This window comes from Elephantulus edwardii, unplaced genomic scaffold (genome assembly GCF_000299155.1).
Source record: "Elephantulus edwardii isolate Elephantulus edwardi_28Jun2011 unplaced genomic scaffold, EleEdw1.0 scaffold00096, whole genome shotgun sequence".
NCBI lineage: Eukaryota > Metazoa > Chordata > Mammalia > Macroscelidea > Macroscelididae > Elephantulus > Elephantulus edwardii.
In genome coordinates, this window is record NW_006399846.1 from 6,179,058 (window position 1) to 6,197,141 (window position 18,084).

The 18,084-nt window shown below is 43.4% G+C and overlaps 1 protein-coding gene across 1 annotated transcript in view; it reads left to right on the forward strand.

Annotated features, from left to right (window-relative positions):
- EFCAB4B (EF-hand calcium binding domain 4B) overlaps positions 1-18,084 on the forward strand; it is a 136,163-nt gene that overhangs the window by 14,508 nt on the left and 103,571 nt on the right. The window contains exons 2-4 of the mRNA XM_006891301.1: positions 8,922-9,033; positions 10,511-10,694; positions 15,389-15,535. Coding sequence (XP_006891363.1) covers positions 8,922-9,033; positions 10,511-10,694; positions 15,389-15,535 — 443 coding nt within the window. The remainder of the gene's footprint in view (positions 1-8,921; positions 9,034-10,510; positions 10,695-15,388; positions 15,536-18,084) is intronic.

The following is an 18,084-nucleotide window of genomic DNA, read 5'->3' on the forward strand; positions in this document are numbered from 1 at the left end:
TAGTCTTCGTTCCTGTGGGGTCTCACTGTCTTCGCTCCTCTGGAGTTCCGCGGTAGGTGGCTGGCTGTTGTTCTTCCAGAGTCTCTTCCAGGCCCCTCTAGTGGTGGAACCCCATCTGGTGGCGGCGTTCTCCTGTCTGGCGGTGGCGTTCTCCCCCTTAATTTATTTTTTTATAATAGTATCTGACAGATAGCATTCTACAGAAAAGAGCAGATGAAAGACATTTACCCAATTAGAAAAATGACCAATAAATTCAATGTTGCTACCCACCCTTGCCACTTGTTTCCTGACCCATCTCCTTCCCTACTCCAGTAGCATCCCTTTCTACTTCTACCTACACCATTCAACACTTCTCACCCCTTAACCAGCTCTTGACATAATGGCTTAAGTCTCAAGCCATTGAGGCTTCTGTGATTCCAAACACTTCATGCTGCTGCTGGTCTCTTATAATGGGGCTAGTATCTCTTGAGTTTAAGAGTCTCTAAGTACAACTATCAAGTACAAGTATCAAGGACAACTTCCTATCTCAGATAGTTCTGAGAAAAAGTTCAATTCAAGTGATTGGACCCCAGTAAATTTCTGTCACAGAAATTCACAAAGTTCCATTCTACCTGGAAGGCCAGATTCTGTGCGTTATGAGGAAAACCTTGACGATTATCCTTTCTGTGAGTAGGTTTGTCAAAGTCTTTGTTCGTGGAGGATGGTGATGGTGTTTTGAACAGCATAGATAACTTTTAATTATCCCCTCTAAAACCAAAGGGGGGGGGGAGGAAGTGTTGAGAGTCAACTGTGGACCACTTGCAGCAAAGCATTTCGTATGTATTTATATATTCCAGTTAACTTCATTTAACCCAATGCTAATGAAGGGAAGAGGAAGCATGAAAAACTGAAATGGTGTCATACAAATTATATATATATATATTTGACTTTAACTTGTGGGTAAGGTGTTGTGCTGCCAACCTAAAGTCAGGTTGGTGAATCCAGCAGCTACTTTGAGGGAAAACTACAGGAAATCTCCTCTCATGTGATTTACAGCCTCTGAAAACCTGCTGAAGGATCAGGTATGAGTTGGTTCTGACTTGATGGCAATGTTTTAGTCAGAAACATCAGCCCCAGAGATAGCAGCTCAGCGGCATTTCACACTTCCCTCCACTCTTCCTGCTGACCTGACCCACTGCCATTGTGTCCGTTCTGACTCACAGCATCCCTGGAGGATGGAGTAGAGCTCCACACAGCATTTCCAGGGCTGTACATCCTGACAGAAGCCGACTGACTGACACATTTTCTCCACTGAAGTGGCTGACAAGCTCACGCTGCAGACCTTTTGGTAACAATAGGCTCAAGTATCTAGACATTGTGAAGATGGCACAGATAGGGCAAGATTCAGATCTGTTGTTAATAAAGTTGCTGTGATCATGGTTGACTCAATGGCACCTAACAAAACCAGCATGCACACACAGCACTTGCCGTAAGTCTAGAACCTAGAAATCTCTCCATCAGTGCACTTGGCGGGGAGTCTGTATGTAGTCTTGCAGTCTTGCCTGTTCAGTCCCTGGTGTGCTTCACATTGATTTCAAGCATGAGTCATCCCCCAGCCTCAGAGATAAAGCAGGGACACTTCTGCTGAAGAGGGAACCTTCAACTCATGTCAGCGAGGGTACCCTTGTTTATATTCAGTCTATATTAACATGGACAATTTTACAGCCCAGTAGACATTTAGCAATATCTGAAGGCTATTTTTTTTTCTTCAAGTTGAGACAATTGAAGAGGAGAGTGCTACTATACTATATCTAGTGGGTAAAGTCAAGGATACTGTTAAATATCTTAAAATGGACAGGACAATCTTTCTCCTCCAACAAAAGTCCCATACATTCCAAGATGTCAGGATTACTGAGGTTGAAAAACTGGTCTGCACCAAGTAATGGGCCCAAGGCAAGTATTTCAAGGAACAAAACAGAATAAAAATAGATCCTGACCCCTTGGATCTCACACCACTATCTAGAAGATCTTAGACATAGCTGAGTTGGACCATAGAGAGGGAGAGTTGAGAGTGGTTGATGCTGGAAGAGAAGTCTGAAAGGAATACTGTAAGAACCCTAAAAGGATGCAGAATCTCATCCTGGCCATAAAGATGTATCTTTTCAGGTTTTTCCCTTTTTGTTTTTCTTCTTGTAGTAAAATATATATATATATATGGTCATTGTGTGTTACTGAATCAGAACCAACTTAGCTAGCTCTCTAGCAGGTTTCTGGAGGCAATAAATCACCTGGGAGGAAATTGCCCATCTTTCTGCCATGGAGCAGCTGGTGGATTCGAACACTGAGCAAAGGGATTGGCAGTGCAACTCTTTACCAGTAGATCACCAGAGCTCCTTAAATTTTCCATTTCAAACAGTTTAAAGCACACAATTAAGTGGGATCCATTATGTGTACAATGTAGTACAACCACCATCACTATTTATTTAAAAAAATATTTTCATCACCTCAGAGAGGAATCTCTGCTACTAAGCAGTAAGTCCTCATATAACTGACAGTAAAGTAGTGGAAAATGAACCTTTTCTAGTATCCTGTAGTAATTTAGACTAATGTTTTATAATACCTTCAGGGGGAAAAGGACTTTCTCTTAATCTCCTAACAAAATGATGTTGTTGTTGTTATGTGCCATTGAGTCGTTTCTGACTCATAACAATATGATACCTTCCTGAAAAAAATAAAGACTTTCCCCCCCCTCTTTCCATCTGTTCCTACAATCTATGGCCAGGAGTTATGTCTTCTATTAAGTGATGGCATATGGATAGTGACTATCTCTGGAATATTGATAAGACCAGATCAACTAGTCTAGGACATCACCACTGACAAGAATACCTGGACAGGAGAAGATACTATAAAAATTTCTCGCATTCCAATGTCCTGTCCCTCTCCTATATAAACTCCTTGTTGTCTCCATGACAGGAAGATATGTTTTGGAAGCTCCTAGTTCCCATCTCTTATATGCTGCTGTTGTTTGCTATTGAGTTGACTATGACTCACAGCAACTTTATGAACAATAGCTCTGTACCCTTCCCTATCTTGAACCAGTCTCACCATCTCTGACATACCTGTCCCATTGCCAAAGTTATTGTATCAATCCATCTCAACTGGGGTCTTCCTTTCCTGCAGACCTTCCACCATTCCCAGCATGATATCCTTCTCCAAAAACTAGTCTCTCCTGGCAACATGCCCAAAGTATATGAGATGGAGCTTCACAGTCCTTGCCTCCAAGGAGCCACCTCTCCAGGACAGACCTGTTTGTTCTCTTGGCAGTCCGTGGTATGTTCAACACTCTTTTCCAGCACCACAACTCAAAGGCATCGATTCTTCTTCTATCATCCTTAGCAAGTAATTGCAAAGACTGTGGCCTGGATCAGGTGCACCTTAGTCTCTAGACTGATATTATTGCTTCTCAGTGCTCTGGAGTGGTCCCTGACAGCAGATTTTTCCCAATGCATTTTGTCCTTTGATTTCCTGACTGCTGACATTGTTTCTCTTTAGCACTTCCACTCTACCTCTTGTCTCCCAGATTCAACTTTGTCCTGCAACTTTGTGGTAACCCTTATCCCCCTCCTCATTCTCTGCCAAACACAAATCTACTTTCTGTCTCTATACATTCAGCCTCTATACATTTCCCCTAAGTGTGATGATGGGTATTTATCCTTTTGTATCTTGTATTTGGCCTATTTCACTTAGCATATCAGACCTTCTCTCTAATGATCGCCTTATATATTTTTGAAGCTGAACCAATTTCTTTCAGCACCATGAGGCATGTCACTGGGCTGGTAACCAGGAAGACAAAGCAGTCCAGCTGGAGCGTGGAAGAAGACACCATTTTTTCAATGGCTCTGGGGACCTGAGTGACCAGCACTACTATTGTGAGGTTGCCTCCTATTCCAGGTGCTAGAAAAATCCCGAGATTTTAGGCTCTGTCTATAATTGGCAATTATGCTGGCCAGGATCTGAGTGTGTGAAGTCTAGATTACATTTAAAAATACACTGCCGTCTAGTCAGTTCTGACTCACAGCAGTAACTCTGTAGGACTGGGTATAATCACTCCATGGAGTTTCCAGGACTATGAATCTTTACAGAAGCAGAATGCCTCATCTGTCTTCAGCGGAGCAACTGGTGGATCCAAACCATTGACCTTTTGGTTAGCAGCTGAATACTTTACCTGCAGTGCCATAACCGGGGATCTGTGAATAGTTCCACACACCTTGAAATTAATCATAATCATGCAAACATTCATTTATTTGACAAATAGCGAAATAAGTCCAGTTTGCCAACATTGGGCCAGACTCTGGGGTCCCAATAGTGAATAAAGACAAATGTAGTCCCAGTTCCCAGAAGGTTTGCAATCTTCAAAGGGAGGCATTAATCAGTTGAGCACACCTACCAGTCTACCCAGTAGCTGCTGAGTTGATTCCGACTCTTGTCAGCTTTACCTCTTAGAGTAGAGCTGTTCTCCATGCAGCTTTTGGTAGCTAACTTTTCTGATTAGACCAACAGGATTTTCTTCTGTTTTCTCCCCACCCCCCACCCCCTTGCTGTGTACCATCAAATTGGATCCACCTGGCACAGGGGTAGATTGCTACATCTTCTCCAGTGGAGCATCTGGTAGATTCGAACCACAAACCTTTGGGATTTCAACGCAGGCTCTTGCCACTAGGCTACCAGAACTCCCTTCAGGCTTTTCTTCTGAGGTGCCTCTGGGTGGAGTCAAACCTGCAAATCTGTTGCTTAGCAGTCAAGGGAGTTAACAGCACCACCCGGATTTCATCTCTCCATATGGAAATGCAATTGAGATCAGGCTGATGAGTGAGAGAAACACACTCTTGGGACCCTGTGTAACCTGGAGGTTTCAAGAGCTTTCCCTGAAGATATGAAGCTTAACTTTAAAGTGAACAAGAGGGTGAGGGCGGTTAAGTGTTTAACAAAGCTGTGGGGTTCCCAAGGCCTGCTTGGGCTATGGGCAGTATAGAGGACTTCCTCCATTTCTCTTCTCTCTCCTGCCAGGTGGACCAACGTGCTGAAAGTAAAATAGAGTCTTTGGAATGCTGGTTCTTGGTAGGGCTGCCAAGAGAGGATTTGGGCTTTGTTTTGGTAGAGGTAGTGGTGGTAGGTGGGCAGATGGAGAGAGGCCATGAATTATAATTATAGCGTGGATACACTGGAGACCCAGTAAACTCTAGCTGAAGTCCTGGGTCAGCTTCTTCCTCCAGCTCTGTGCTTTCAGCATGTCTCAGAGCCTCACGGACTTATCTGCATAATGGAGTGAACCATCTTGTCCCACCATGCCCTTACCTCAGTCAATTAAAACTTAGACATTACCAGGTGCCCAGGGGACAGTGCTGGAATAGATAGTTTTATATGGCTCTGCAGGCTCAGGGGGGAAGAAAAAAGATAAATAAGAGCTAATTATGGTTATTAAGATTAAGGGACTTTTCAAGCAGTTCCAATAAAGAAAGGTTAAAGATTCCAGCATGGTGTTGCTTACAGAGAAAGCACTCAGAGAGGCACTCAGGCTTATTTTCCCAGGATTGAAGAGTAAGAATTACTTGCAGCATATAATTATGCTTTCCCTAATTTCACTGACAATAGAAAGAGGAAACTGGCTTGAGATGCAGGTAAAAGGAAAGAATTGGGATTGTGGTCAGTAGAATTCATGGGTTTGGGGAAGTTTGGGAGAAAGAAAAACTGATATTTCCATTGAACTTGGGACTCTTTCCAAGCCCATTTTTAGCTCCAGCACAGTGTGAGAGATCCTATTCTAGCAAGCCTAGGCTGTGGGTTCTGGGGACCTTAGCATATTGTACTGATAACCCAGAAGCTGGGTTATCTCCAGAACTTCGAATCTCCAGGAACTCTACAGGAGAAAAAGATACAGTCTCCTCTTGTAATTTACAACCTCAGAAACCTGATTGAGGGTCCTGGTTGGCACAGCTAGATGTTGGGTTAGTAACCAAAGGGTTGATGGTTCAAAACCCACCTATAGGCACCTCAGAATAAAGACCTGGAGATATGCCCCTGAAAGTTCATAGCCTTGAAAACTTTACGAAGCATAGTTTCTTCTGAAACACATGGCATTGTCATGAGTGGAATTATCAGTAAAGTAATCTGTGTGCTGAGGATGGGGTGGGAGGGAAGATTATACAGGAATTATAAAGTCCTAGAACCTGGGTAGGACAGGAACTGGGGTTTTCATTCTTCCCCAGTATGATGTCTGTTCTTCCAAATGAAGCTAATAAACTTCTTGCTTGCAAAATTAATTCCCTCCTCACCCCACGTTCTCTTTCTGTAGCTTTTGAGACATCTGGTTTATAGACTGTTGATAAGCCAGATATCCTGCTGCATGCTAAGCAGATGCACTTCTAAAATCTTTGCACACTTTTTCATGCTCCTTCCTATTTTTAAAAACCCATTCATATTTAATTTAATTCTTCCAAATGGCTTCCTCATCAGCCTGTCTTCCCACTTTGTAATGCATCATAGTCCCTCTTATGCACATACTTGCCAAATTAAACTTTATGGTTTATCAGCTAGAAGATTACCATAGGATCATGCCAAGTGTTCTTGCAAGTGACATTATAGGCTTTCACACCTGCCAGCTCATTTTTATTGTTCACATGGGTATATACCTGCTTCCCCACAAAGCTCTGTGCTTATAGTCTTCAGCTGTCAGTCACTCACACACAAGCAATTTTGTGTAAGGCCTTCCTTTGCTCCTAGGTAGCTGGGAGGACCAAGAAGGATCTGCTGGGGATTTAATGAACTTCTGGGGGAATCCTCATTTGGAGACTTGGATTGTTAGGGTATAAGAGGATACTCACTCTAATTTTGCAGGTCAGCCTTGGCTGGGGGTCACTGCACATCTGGCAGAAGACCAGGGGACAGTAAAGGGCTCACTCCATAAGTTCACCCCATGTACTTCCTTCCTTGTGAGCTTCTTGCCAGTCCAGGGTGCACATCCTGTGTTTGTTTATGAACACCTTAGATCATTGTGTCTTGGGAAAGTTGATGGACTGACACATTACTTATAAGTCAGTTAGCATCTTTACCGGTAAGTTGATGCTATTGCACTGAAAACCCCATCGTATGGAGTAGAAACTGCTGATAGGATTTCCTAGGCTGTTTGGTAAATAGCTGATACTTATCAAACCAGGTCACAAATTTTTTTTCTCCCATAGAATGAGTGGTGGATTTGTATCATCAACCTCTCATTTAACAGCATTTAAGCACTGAGCCACTAAGGTGCCTTATATGCTAGCCTATAGATTAGATTTTACAGTATATATTTTGGGGGACATGACACAACATGATAACATTAGGGAAGGTAACAATCTCATGCCTCATCTCTCAGATGGGGTTCGTAATGCCAACTTTAAAATGTTGTCATGACAGAATGATTGTATGAAAAATCAATATGATTTGTAGATTCAAATTTTAAAAAGTCATGAGAATGAAATGCAAATAAAGATATACCTATATATAACATGCATATAGATGAAGTGGTCATTCTCATAAAGATTTACAGCGTTAGAAATTTATGAGGCAGTTCTACTCTGTCTTTAGGTTTGCTCTTAGTAAGCATCAACTCTGAGGCATTGGATTTAATATGTTATTGTTGCTGTTAGGTGCCGTTGAGTCGAATACAACTCATAGCGACCCTGTTAACAACCTGTCTGAACACTATCCCATCCTGTGCCGTCCTCACAATCTCTGACACGCTAAGGTCCATTGCCGCAGTCACTGTGTCAGCCCACCTGGTTCAGGGTGTTCCTCTCTTTTGCTGTTCCTCTACCTGCCTAAGCATGATGTCCTCTCCAAGGGACAGTCTCTCCTAGCAACATGTCCAAAGAATGTGAGACAAAGCTTCATGATCCTTACTTCCAAGGTGCATTCTAGCTGCACCCTCTTCAAGACTTATCTGTTTGTGCTTTTGGCAGTTGATGAGATCTTTAGCATTCTTCTACAACACCACAACTCAGAGGCGTTGATTCTTCTTCTGTCATCCTCATTCCTTATCCAGGTCTCAGATGCATGCAAAGTGACTGAAAAGACCATGGCCTGAATCAGGCACACCTTTAAACTTCAAGCCAAATCATTACTCCTCAACAGTTTAGAAAGATCTCTGACTACAGAATTTGCCAGTGTAATCCTTTTCTCAATCCTTTTTCCATCCATCATGATTTTGCCTGTTGGTCCAATGGTGATTACATACACTTACACAACGTATTTTACTTATACACACTCTGTATGTAATGTTATATATAGTGTTCCATAGAGTTGGAACTGACCCATAGCTGATGCTCCAGTGGGTTTTAAAAGGTAGTTAATCGAACAGGAGGAAACTGCCCATCCTTCTCCCGCAGAGCAGTCGGTGAATTTAAACTGTGTGCCTTTGGGATTGCAGTGCAGTGTCTTACACTTAGGCCCCCAGAGCTCCCTATGTGTGCATATAAAAGTACATACGGATATGGTAGGTAGGTAGGTAAATATGGAGCCTGGTGGTGTGCATTATGAGTCAGGCTGTTAACTTAAAGATTGACAGGTTCGAATCTACCAGACACATTTCAGGAGAAAGATGTATAATCTCATAAAGATTTACACTCTTGGAGACATAGCGGAGACAATTCTGAATTGACTTGGTGGCAATGGGTGCACACAAACACATAATCTACGGCAATTGTTCTAATATTCAAAAGGAGTAGTTCAGTGAAGCTGTGAGGATAAAAAAGTTTGATACAGGTTTCCGTAGAAGTGCTCCCAACTCTAGGCAGATTTGGTGGGTTTGTTCATTTTTTTGTCAGAAGGCTCTCGAGTCTAAGATAGCCCTCACCTGCACCCTCACGATCATCGGTGTTAACTGCTACAGTCTGGATTGTTTTCAGAGGCTCCATAAGGAGTTGCCACTCAGCCTGGAAGAGCTGGAGGATGTGTTTGATGCCCTGGATGCTGATGGCAATGGTTTTCTGACCCCAGAAGAATTTACCACTGGATTTAGTAAGTTCTGATGAATTCTGAGGACCCAAGATATTGGGTCTACACAAATCTGTATAAGATACAACTCTGCCTCCTTGAAGACCATGTAGTTTGAGCTTCCCTCATCTCCTTTTAGGGAACTAGAGCTGAAAGTTTTCAAACTATTAGCTATTTGGCTCTCTTTGCACATGTCCAACTCATCTGCTGACCCAGCCTCTCCTAGTGACCATGCACTGGGATTGCCTAATGCCCTCTCCCCAGAGAATGGAAGGGGAAAAGGGAGTTCTAGTGAAGACTTGGGAAACTGAGATGAGAATTTTAGCCTCTACATTTTATCCTTGGAGCCAGTACACAGCAAAATTGGACAATTAAGTAGATGGCTCATTCCAACCTGCATCTGGGTGAGTCTTACAATTTGATAGATACCACCTATCAAAGGAATTTCTTGAGGACTTGGACAGATTAGTCAATCTTAAGATAACCAAAAGAAAAAAGAACTGAGATAGGTCCTTTTTCAGATCAGATATTGACCACACATTGATCAGAACAGGTATTGATCAAATGAATCAGCAAGCTACTTAGCTTGCCATACGTGTGCCTCATACACAACAAAGGCTACTTAGAATTATCTGATGCTTTCCTTGATTTTCAGAAACTAATCATTAACCTGTGAAGACAAGACAAATTGCTCTAATACTAGAGAGTACAGATATGGAAAAAGTAAATCTCACTCGGTTAAAGCACTAACTCATTGCTGGAACTGACTCATAGCAGAGCTTTCAGTGGGTTTTCAGAGGCTGTAAATTGTATGGAAGAAGACTGCCCATCTTCTTCCCAAGAAGCATCTGATGGATTTGAACTTCCTGCCTTTGAGTTGGTAGGACAATTCCTTATCCACTAGGCCACCAAAGGTCCCTCCCAAATTGTTAAGCACCTTGAAATGGCTAGAACAGCAGCAGTGATACTGATTTTGATGATGATTAGGACAAGCTTGGAAGCAGGAGTGGCATCCACTTCTGAAATAGCTTGCCTACAGAAACCCTCCAGAACCTGGAGAAAGGATGAAAGTTATACAAGTGTCCAGGTCTTTAGGGTCGCTATGAGTCACCTACAACTCAACGGCACTTAGCAACCACCACAACAGGATGACTGTGTACAGCAAAGGCAGTCCAGATCCTGAAGGGTAGTAAAGAGAAAGATTATGTTACTTTGGAAAGATGTCACCAAGAAGAGGGGTTCTAAGCCAGGCTTTAAAAAACTGTCAACCTCAAAGGCTCTATAAGAGCTGTCTTGCATTCTGCTTTTCCTAGGTCCCAGCCTTTCCGGAAGAATGTTTGTGAAAATGAGAAAGACCAGGGGTTAGATACAAATCTAAACATGATATCCAATAGGGTATTTTCATTTTTCTTCTCTCAAACGATTCCTGTTGACTGAGAAAGCTACAGTCTTCCTGGGTTAGGTGTTGGCTAATTCAGATCCCCATGCCTTGCTTCCCCAGGTCACTTCTTCTTCAGTCAGAGCAACCCAAGTCAAGAAGATGCAGCTGAGCAGGTGGCCCAGCTCCAGGAAGAGAAGGTGTATCAGTTTGGAGGGGAAGAGTATCTAGGTGACATGGACGAGAATGAAGAAGCCCAGTTCCAGATACTGATGGAAAGACTTGGAGCCCAAAAGGTTTTGGAAGAGTAAGTTGTGACAGTAATTTAGGGGATGAGTCTCCAAAGGGTCTCTTCATCTGCTCCATTCAACACACAGACGTTGCTAAGCATTCAGCCCAACTCCTGTGCTGCGTCCTGCCAGCTCATGAGCTTTGCTTTGTCCCGCCATCTGCAGTGCACCCTACCACTTACTGGCTACTTTCATGCTCTAGAGCTCTGTTTGTGCTTTGTGTATTTTTTCACGAGAAGCAATCCTATGCTCCTGCCCCTACTCCCTGCTCTTCTCACTCATTGTTATGTATTGTCTTTTGCCCTCATTGGCTCTGTCTTGCTCATCTATGAGTGCTCATATATCAGGTCTATGCCACACTCTGAGGGCCTTTCAGGGAGCTTGGCCAACAGCTTTCTAACAAGGCCAGCTCTGTAGCATTTTGATCTTCCTTGGAGCCAATCTGTCTCTGGGGCTGCAGTGCAGGACTGTTCCTCAAATCACCTCATGGAGAAATGTCTGCACACTGCATTCCTAAACCAAACCAAGCCTGGACAACGAGCTAAGGCAAGATATCAGCCAGTTTTCTTCACCAGCCCACCACTTGGATGGTCAGTGACTCAGCTGAAAGTTTTAGATGGGAAGAACTTTAAACAAATTGCTTAGATTTTCCCCATCAAAATCTTTGGGAATATAGAGTCAGATCTCATAATAAGATCTAAGACTTGACATTACTTTCAAAAAGTGATGTGGTTTCTATTGGAAACCAGACAGTGGACTTGAAAAACACCTCTGTTCTCTTATCCCATTGCCTTTGTCTTTTTAATTTTGGAGTCCTTAGGTTAAAAACCCTGGAGACATTGTGATTAAATGCTTAGCTCCTAACCGAGAGATTTGTTGTTTATACTCAGAAGAAGCTGTCAAGGAGAAGAGAACCAGATCTTTGATCCTGTGAAGATTACTGCCCGGGAAGACCTTGGGGACAGATCTATCCCATCATGTTGGGTTCCTATGACTCAAGATAGATTCCATTGCCTATGACAATAAAAATTGGCCTGAGGTAGAATCCCTGGATAATGCAAATGGTTGTCGTTAAGCTGCTAACCAAAGGATGGAAGGTTTGAGTCCACCCAGGGAGACCTCAAAAGCAAGGCCTGATGGTCTAGTTGGGAAGAACCCACCACTGAAGACCTGTGGAGCACAGTTCCGTCTTGACACACATAGGATCCCTGTGAGTCACGGCTGACTCCACAGCAGGTGCTTTTGTTAGGTCCTGGGTTGTGTGTGTGTCATGAGGGCTGGGAATGACCTAGCGATTACAGCTGATGGACAGAAGGGGCTGTAGTAGGTATTGGTAAAAAGGAAGTACGGAGGAACCTCCTAGGAAGCTCTGTGCAGGAAGTGAAACTTGATAGTATCAGCTCCTCTTTGGGACTGAAGGGCATTGATACAGCCTAGGGTTATTAAAGGGTGGAGGAGGGAGGGCTCAGGTGAGTCAGTCACACACTTGACTCAGCTTCTTCAAGAGGCCAGAGCCCACAGACCACTGCGAGTGATCCCTTGAAGCCTCCTCCAGGGCAAAGAGGAAGATGAGGGCACAGCTGATGAGGACAGGCACAGTTATTGGAGAAAAGCGATGGTACATTATCCATTCACCCCTGACTTCCCCGGAAGTTGTTTTCCTGGTGGGTTCTCAAGTCTCACCAGATGTTATTCCGCGGACCATTGCCAGATGCCTGTGCACACCTGAGCCAAAATGAGATGCCTGGCCAAGAGGAGGCTCTGGGGAGGTTTCAACAGCAGTCTATGAAGATGACTACACAGAGTATGATGACAAGCAATTTCCTTCCTTTTGGAAGTCGAAACGTGAAGGAAAAACGGTCTTAAGTTGCAGCATGAGAGAATCATTCATGACCTTGGGACTCAGATCGGGAAATAGAGGAGGTGGTGAAGATTTCAGGAGTCTTTAGAGATTTCTTTCACCAGAATAGGGTGCGTGTGGTCATGGAGACATGGAAATGGATTGACTGATGCCTCAGGATGCCTCCCAGCCCTACATTATTGCATTAGACATCATGATTCAGAAGTCATACACTGGGACCAGATTTCCTTGGTAGGCTAATTGGCTAAGTGATATGACCAAATTTAGTGAGCCTTGCCTTATTTTTTTCACCAAGGGTCAAAAGACTTGCCTGTTCAGCAGCAGCCTAAGACGAGGTGATTCAGTCATGAATAAGTGTTTCAGAGACACTTGGAAGAGAGTCAAGTGGGTCTGCAAACCTCAGGAGGCATGGTGCTTTAGCCCAGTAGTCTAATATGAACTTACCAGGTGGGCACAGACAGACTTAGGCTGGCAAGTGGACCTTGATTTTGTAAGGGGTTTATTTCTTCAGGGAGCCATCTGTCACAGTCATGGGAAGGCAGCGTGCTGTCTCTCTGAGATCCTATTAACCCCGAGCACTTAGTGCCTCCTGCCTTTTACCTCCTATGATACAGTGGATAACCCACCACATGTTCTGTGTGTGGAACATGGAACTGATTCTGGGGAGTAGAGAAGCTTCCTACTTCCCCTTCTCTCTTTTTTTTAGATTCCCCCTTAACGTGCTGTCCCGGGCAGGGTTTATAAGAGTTAATACATACACACTGACTGGTTAGTTGGTTGGACGAATGCTTGTAGGCATGCCTGGATGAGTGTGTGGATGAATGGATGTTCAAGGTGAAAAGAAGTGTGCGACTGGATGGGATTAGAGAGTGAAAGGATAGAAGGAAAGAAAGTGAAGATGAAAGGAGAGAGTCAGGATGGAAGGGCAGATGGTCAAAGGCGAGTTCCTTTCCTGCTGGGCCTCTTCTGAGTGCAGAGACTAAACCTCTGTCTCAGGGCCATTGCTAACACAGCATTTATCAAATACCAATTCTGAGGGGAGTGTCTCAAATATAATGTCTGAGGCCCAGGCATCAAAGATTTTATTCTTTATTCTAAGAGTTCCTGATCTTTGACATCCTCAGATTGTACTGGCTTTTCAATTTGATAGGATGAAAATGAGTTCTATCTCTGACCTGATGGTAGGCTGTAGATTGCGAAGCTCTTCCAGAAGGTGGTACGTGGTGAACGTTCATCCTTTCTGCTTCCTCTGGTGACCAGTGTGGCCTCATGTGTCTGTGTCCACAGCACCCCATTGTTTTTGTACATGCCACCTTGTGTCTTTGCCTCTCTGCCTATCCCCATGTGTCCTCTCCATGCTTGTCTGTCCATATGTGCACATATATCTTTTAGACTTGAGCCTTCTTTTCCTGTCACCTGCCAGTCATTCCCTTTGCCACCAGGTCCAGTGGGTTGCTGCATTGTCTCTTCCATTCCCTGCAGTAACAGTTGCTTCCTGTCATCCATCAGCTGACACAGCTTTTCCTCTCAGTGCTGAAGACCATCTTCCTCGGGGGTGGCAAGACCCTCCTTGAAACACGGAACTTGTACCCTGCTGTTTGAAGTGCCCCTCCTCCTCTCTTTTCCTGGCATGCTGAGATCTCCCGAGCCTATCTTAATTCTTGACATCAGTGGACCCATTGTGAAAGATATCGGAGAATTGGTGCAGTGGAGAATGGTGGTAGTGTGGTGGGAAAGATAATGTAGCCCCCAGCTAGGGCCTCGTAGCAAAAGGAATGACTGACGGTGAAAGATAAGGAAGGAACAATTCTTAAAGATGTATGTGGACACAGGCTGCCTTGGGTTTAACTCTGACTCTATCCTTTACCAGCTAATTGATTTTGGGCAACTCACTTCACTAGAAGCAGGGTAATAAAAGCTCCTACTTCACAGCACCCTTGTGAAGATTAAATGAACTAATATGTACAAAGTGCTTGGCACATAGTAAACATTCAATAATGGGGGGCTAACGCAGTGATAATACTGGTGGTTGAGTGGTAGAACTCTCATTTTTGTGTAGAAGACCTGGGGTGGATTCCCAGCCCAAGTACATCATGTATCAGTGGAAGCTTGTGTCAGTGTTGCTATGATGTTGAACAGGTTTTATCAGAGCTCTCAGGATAAAATGGGTGAGGATAAAGAAATGGTGATACAATTCCAGTCAGTCATTGGAAACTCTGTGGCTCATGATGGTGGGATCTGCAAACAGCATGGGAATGATGTAGGGCCAGGCAACACTTTACCCATTGTGCCCTGAGATCACCATGTTGTTGTTATGTGCCATCGAGTCACCTGTGACTCATCTTTGTACAACAGTTCCGAAACCTGCCCTGTTCTGAGCCAGTCTCACTGACTCCAACACACGTAATTCCAGTGCCCCAGTTACTATGTCAATCCATCTCATCAGGATCTTTCTCTCCTGGGTTGTCTTGCCATCCTTCCAAGCATGATGTCCTTCTCCAAGGACTGGTCCCTCCTGGCCACGTGCCCGAAGTATGTGAGACAAAGCTTCAAAATCCTTGCCTCCAAGAAAAACCTTGGTTTTACCCTCTTCCAAGACAGACTTATTTGTTCTCCTGGCAGTCCATGGTATGCTCAATACTCTTCAACACCACCATGGCTCAAACACCATGAGCCAGGAACAACTCAGCCATCACCAACACATCTTCCTGAATGTGATGGTAGTGATAATTGTGGTAATGGTGTGACGATGTTGCCTTTCTCAGTCAAGTTCATGACTAGGAAACTCTGTGCATAAAGTCGTTTCCTTGTTGCCACACGCCCACACTAGCATCGTTTGCTCTTTTGTAGTGAAAGCGATGTCAAACAACTCTGGGTGCAGCTGAAGAAAGACGAACCTCATCTACTGTCCAACTTTGAGGATTTTCTGACCAGGATCTTCTCACAGCTCCAAGAAGCCCATGAGGAGAAGAATGAATTAGAATTCGCTTTGAGAAAGTAAGTACCAGTTTCAGCTGCTCTTTGTAAATATATATAAGAAATAGTAATACAAAACATGGCTTCTGTTATATCTTCTACCAAAATATTCCATGGTGTCTGCATAGGTTGGACTATTGTTATGAACCATCGAGTTACCTGTGACTTATAGTGACCCTATGAATAGCTCTGAAGCCTGTCCTCTCTTAAGCCAATTTCATTGTCTCTGACAGATCTATCCCCATTACCCCAGTTACTGAGTCAATCCATCTAACCCTGGGTCTTCCTCTCTTGCTCTGTCCCACCACCCCTCCAAGTATGATTTCCTTCTCCAAGGCCTGGTCCCTCCTGGCAACATGCCTAAAATATGTGAGATGGAGCTTCAAAATCCTTGCCTCCAAGGAGCATCTTGGTCTCATCTTCTCTAGATCCTACAAGTTTGTTGTCTTAGCAGTCCATGGTATTTCCAATACTCTTCTCCAGCACCACAACTCAAAAGCATTGGTCTTTCCCTTATCATAATTAGTCATTGTCCAGCTATTTGATGCCTAGCAAGTGATTGCAAAAACCATGTTGGATAAGTGCACCTTAGTCTTTAGACTGTTATCATTGCTCTTTAGTACTCTGGAGAGGTCCCTGACAGCAGATGTTCTGAATGCAATTTGTTTTTTGATGTCCTAATTGATGGTGCCAAGAGTGTTGATTGTAGAGCAAATAAAATCTCAATCTCTTCTCCATCTACCATGTTGCTGCCAGTTGGCCGAGTGGTGAGAAGCTTTATTTTCTTGATACTTCAATCTGAATTGAAGGTCGTAGCCCTTTACTTTCTGCATCAAACACCTCAGGTTCTCCACAGTTTCAGGAAGCAAGGTTGTGCCATCTGCATAACACGGATTGTTGATGAGTCTTCCTCCAATCTTGACGCCACATTTCTCTTCATAGAGCCTAGCCTCTGGGATAATCTGTTCTGCATATAGATTGAAAAGGTATGGAGATAGGACACATGCCTGGTGTACACCCTTCCCAATGTTGAACCATGCAGTGTTTCCTTGCTCCGTTCTCATGACTGCCTCCTGGTCCAAATATAGGTTTTGCATAAGCACAATCAAGTGTTCTGGGATTCCCATTCTTGTCAGAGTCAGCCACAATCTGTTGTGGTCCACACAGTCCAATGTCTTTGCATAGTCAATCAAACACCGATAGACATTCCTCTGGTACTCCCTGCCTTCGGCCAAGATCCATCTAACATTAGCTATAATATCCCTAGTACCATGGCCTCTTCTAAACCTAGCCTTCTTCCTTCATCATCACAGACTCTTGCTCATACATTGTTTCACAAAATTCTTCTGTGTCCACCAATTCCTTTTAGTACAATGACTCCATATACTTTTTCCATCTTCTTTTAATACTTCCTGGATTATTTAATATTCTGCCCAAACATCCTTAAGTATTACAACTCAAGGCTTGGATTTGTTCTTTAGTTCCTTCGGCTTAAGAAATGCTGAGCTAGTTCAACCCCTTTGATTTTCTGACTCCAGCTCTTTGTACATTTCATTGTAATACTTTACTTTGTCTTCCTGTGCTGCCCTTTGAAATCTTCTGCTCAGCTCCTTAGGAACTTGATTTCTTCCTTTTGCTTTGGCTTCTTGGCACTCTGATACAATATTCAGAGTCTCTTCTGACATCCATCTTGGTATTTTCTTCCCCCTCTGTTTTTGTAATGACCTTTTGCATTCTTCCTGGATGATATTCTTGATAAGGATTTTGTATAAGCACAGTTAAGTGTTCTGGGATTCCTATTTTTCTCAAGGTTAGCCACAATTTGTTATGTTTCACACAGTCAAATGTCTTTGCATAGACAATAAAACACAGATAGACATTCCTCTCTGTTTTCAGGTAAAATCTATTTAACATAGTGCCATGGCCTCTTCTAAACTCAGGTCAAATCTGGCAGGTGACAGTCATATTTTTTTTAAGCCTTCATGATGTTTATTAACCATTCACCAAATTCCAAACAGATAGATCTGGTGATGTAATCCACAGGGAGTTGGACTGTTAACCCAAACCCAAATGCCAAGCTTCTCTGGGGATGGGAATCCACCATAGGCTCTGAGTAAGAAAGAAGGGCCAACTTCTCCCATATGGATTACCACCTCGGAGAGGCCAGCTATGAGTCTATTCTGACTCCATGGCAATGAGTTTGAGTTTATACGGTAAGTATTAGTATATTATTCTAAATATCTTATATACACAAATTCACTTCATTTTCATGACTCTGAGATACACAAAGCACTGAATGATTAAGTACAAGTATGCCTTGGAGATATTGTGGGTTCAATTTCAAATCACTGCAGTAAAACAAACAAGACAACAAGTAAAATGTGTACAAGAGTCCAAAGAGGGAAGGGCAAGGAGGAGAGTGGTGAAGGGGTCAGGGCGGGAATCATGAGGTCCCAGAGTTTGGTGGGCGAAAAGAAGTGATGAAGGAATTAGAAAAGATCCAGTGGGACCCAAAAAGGCAGGGTAATGGTGGGCATGCATCAATGGTGATAGATTTTATAAAACACAAT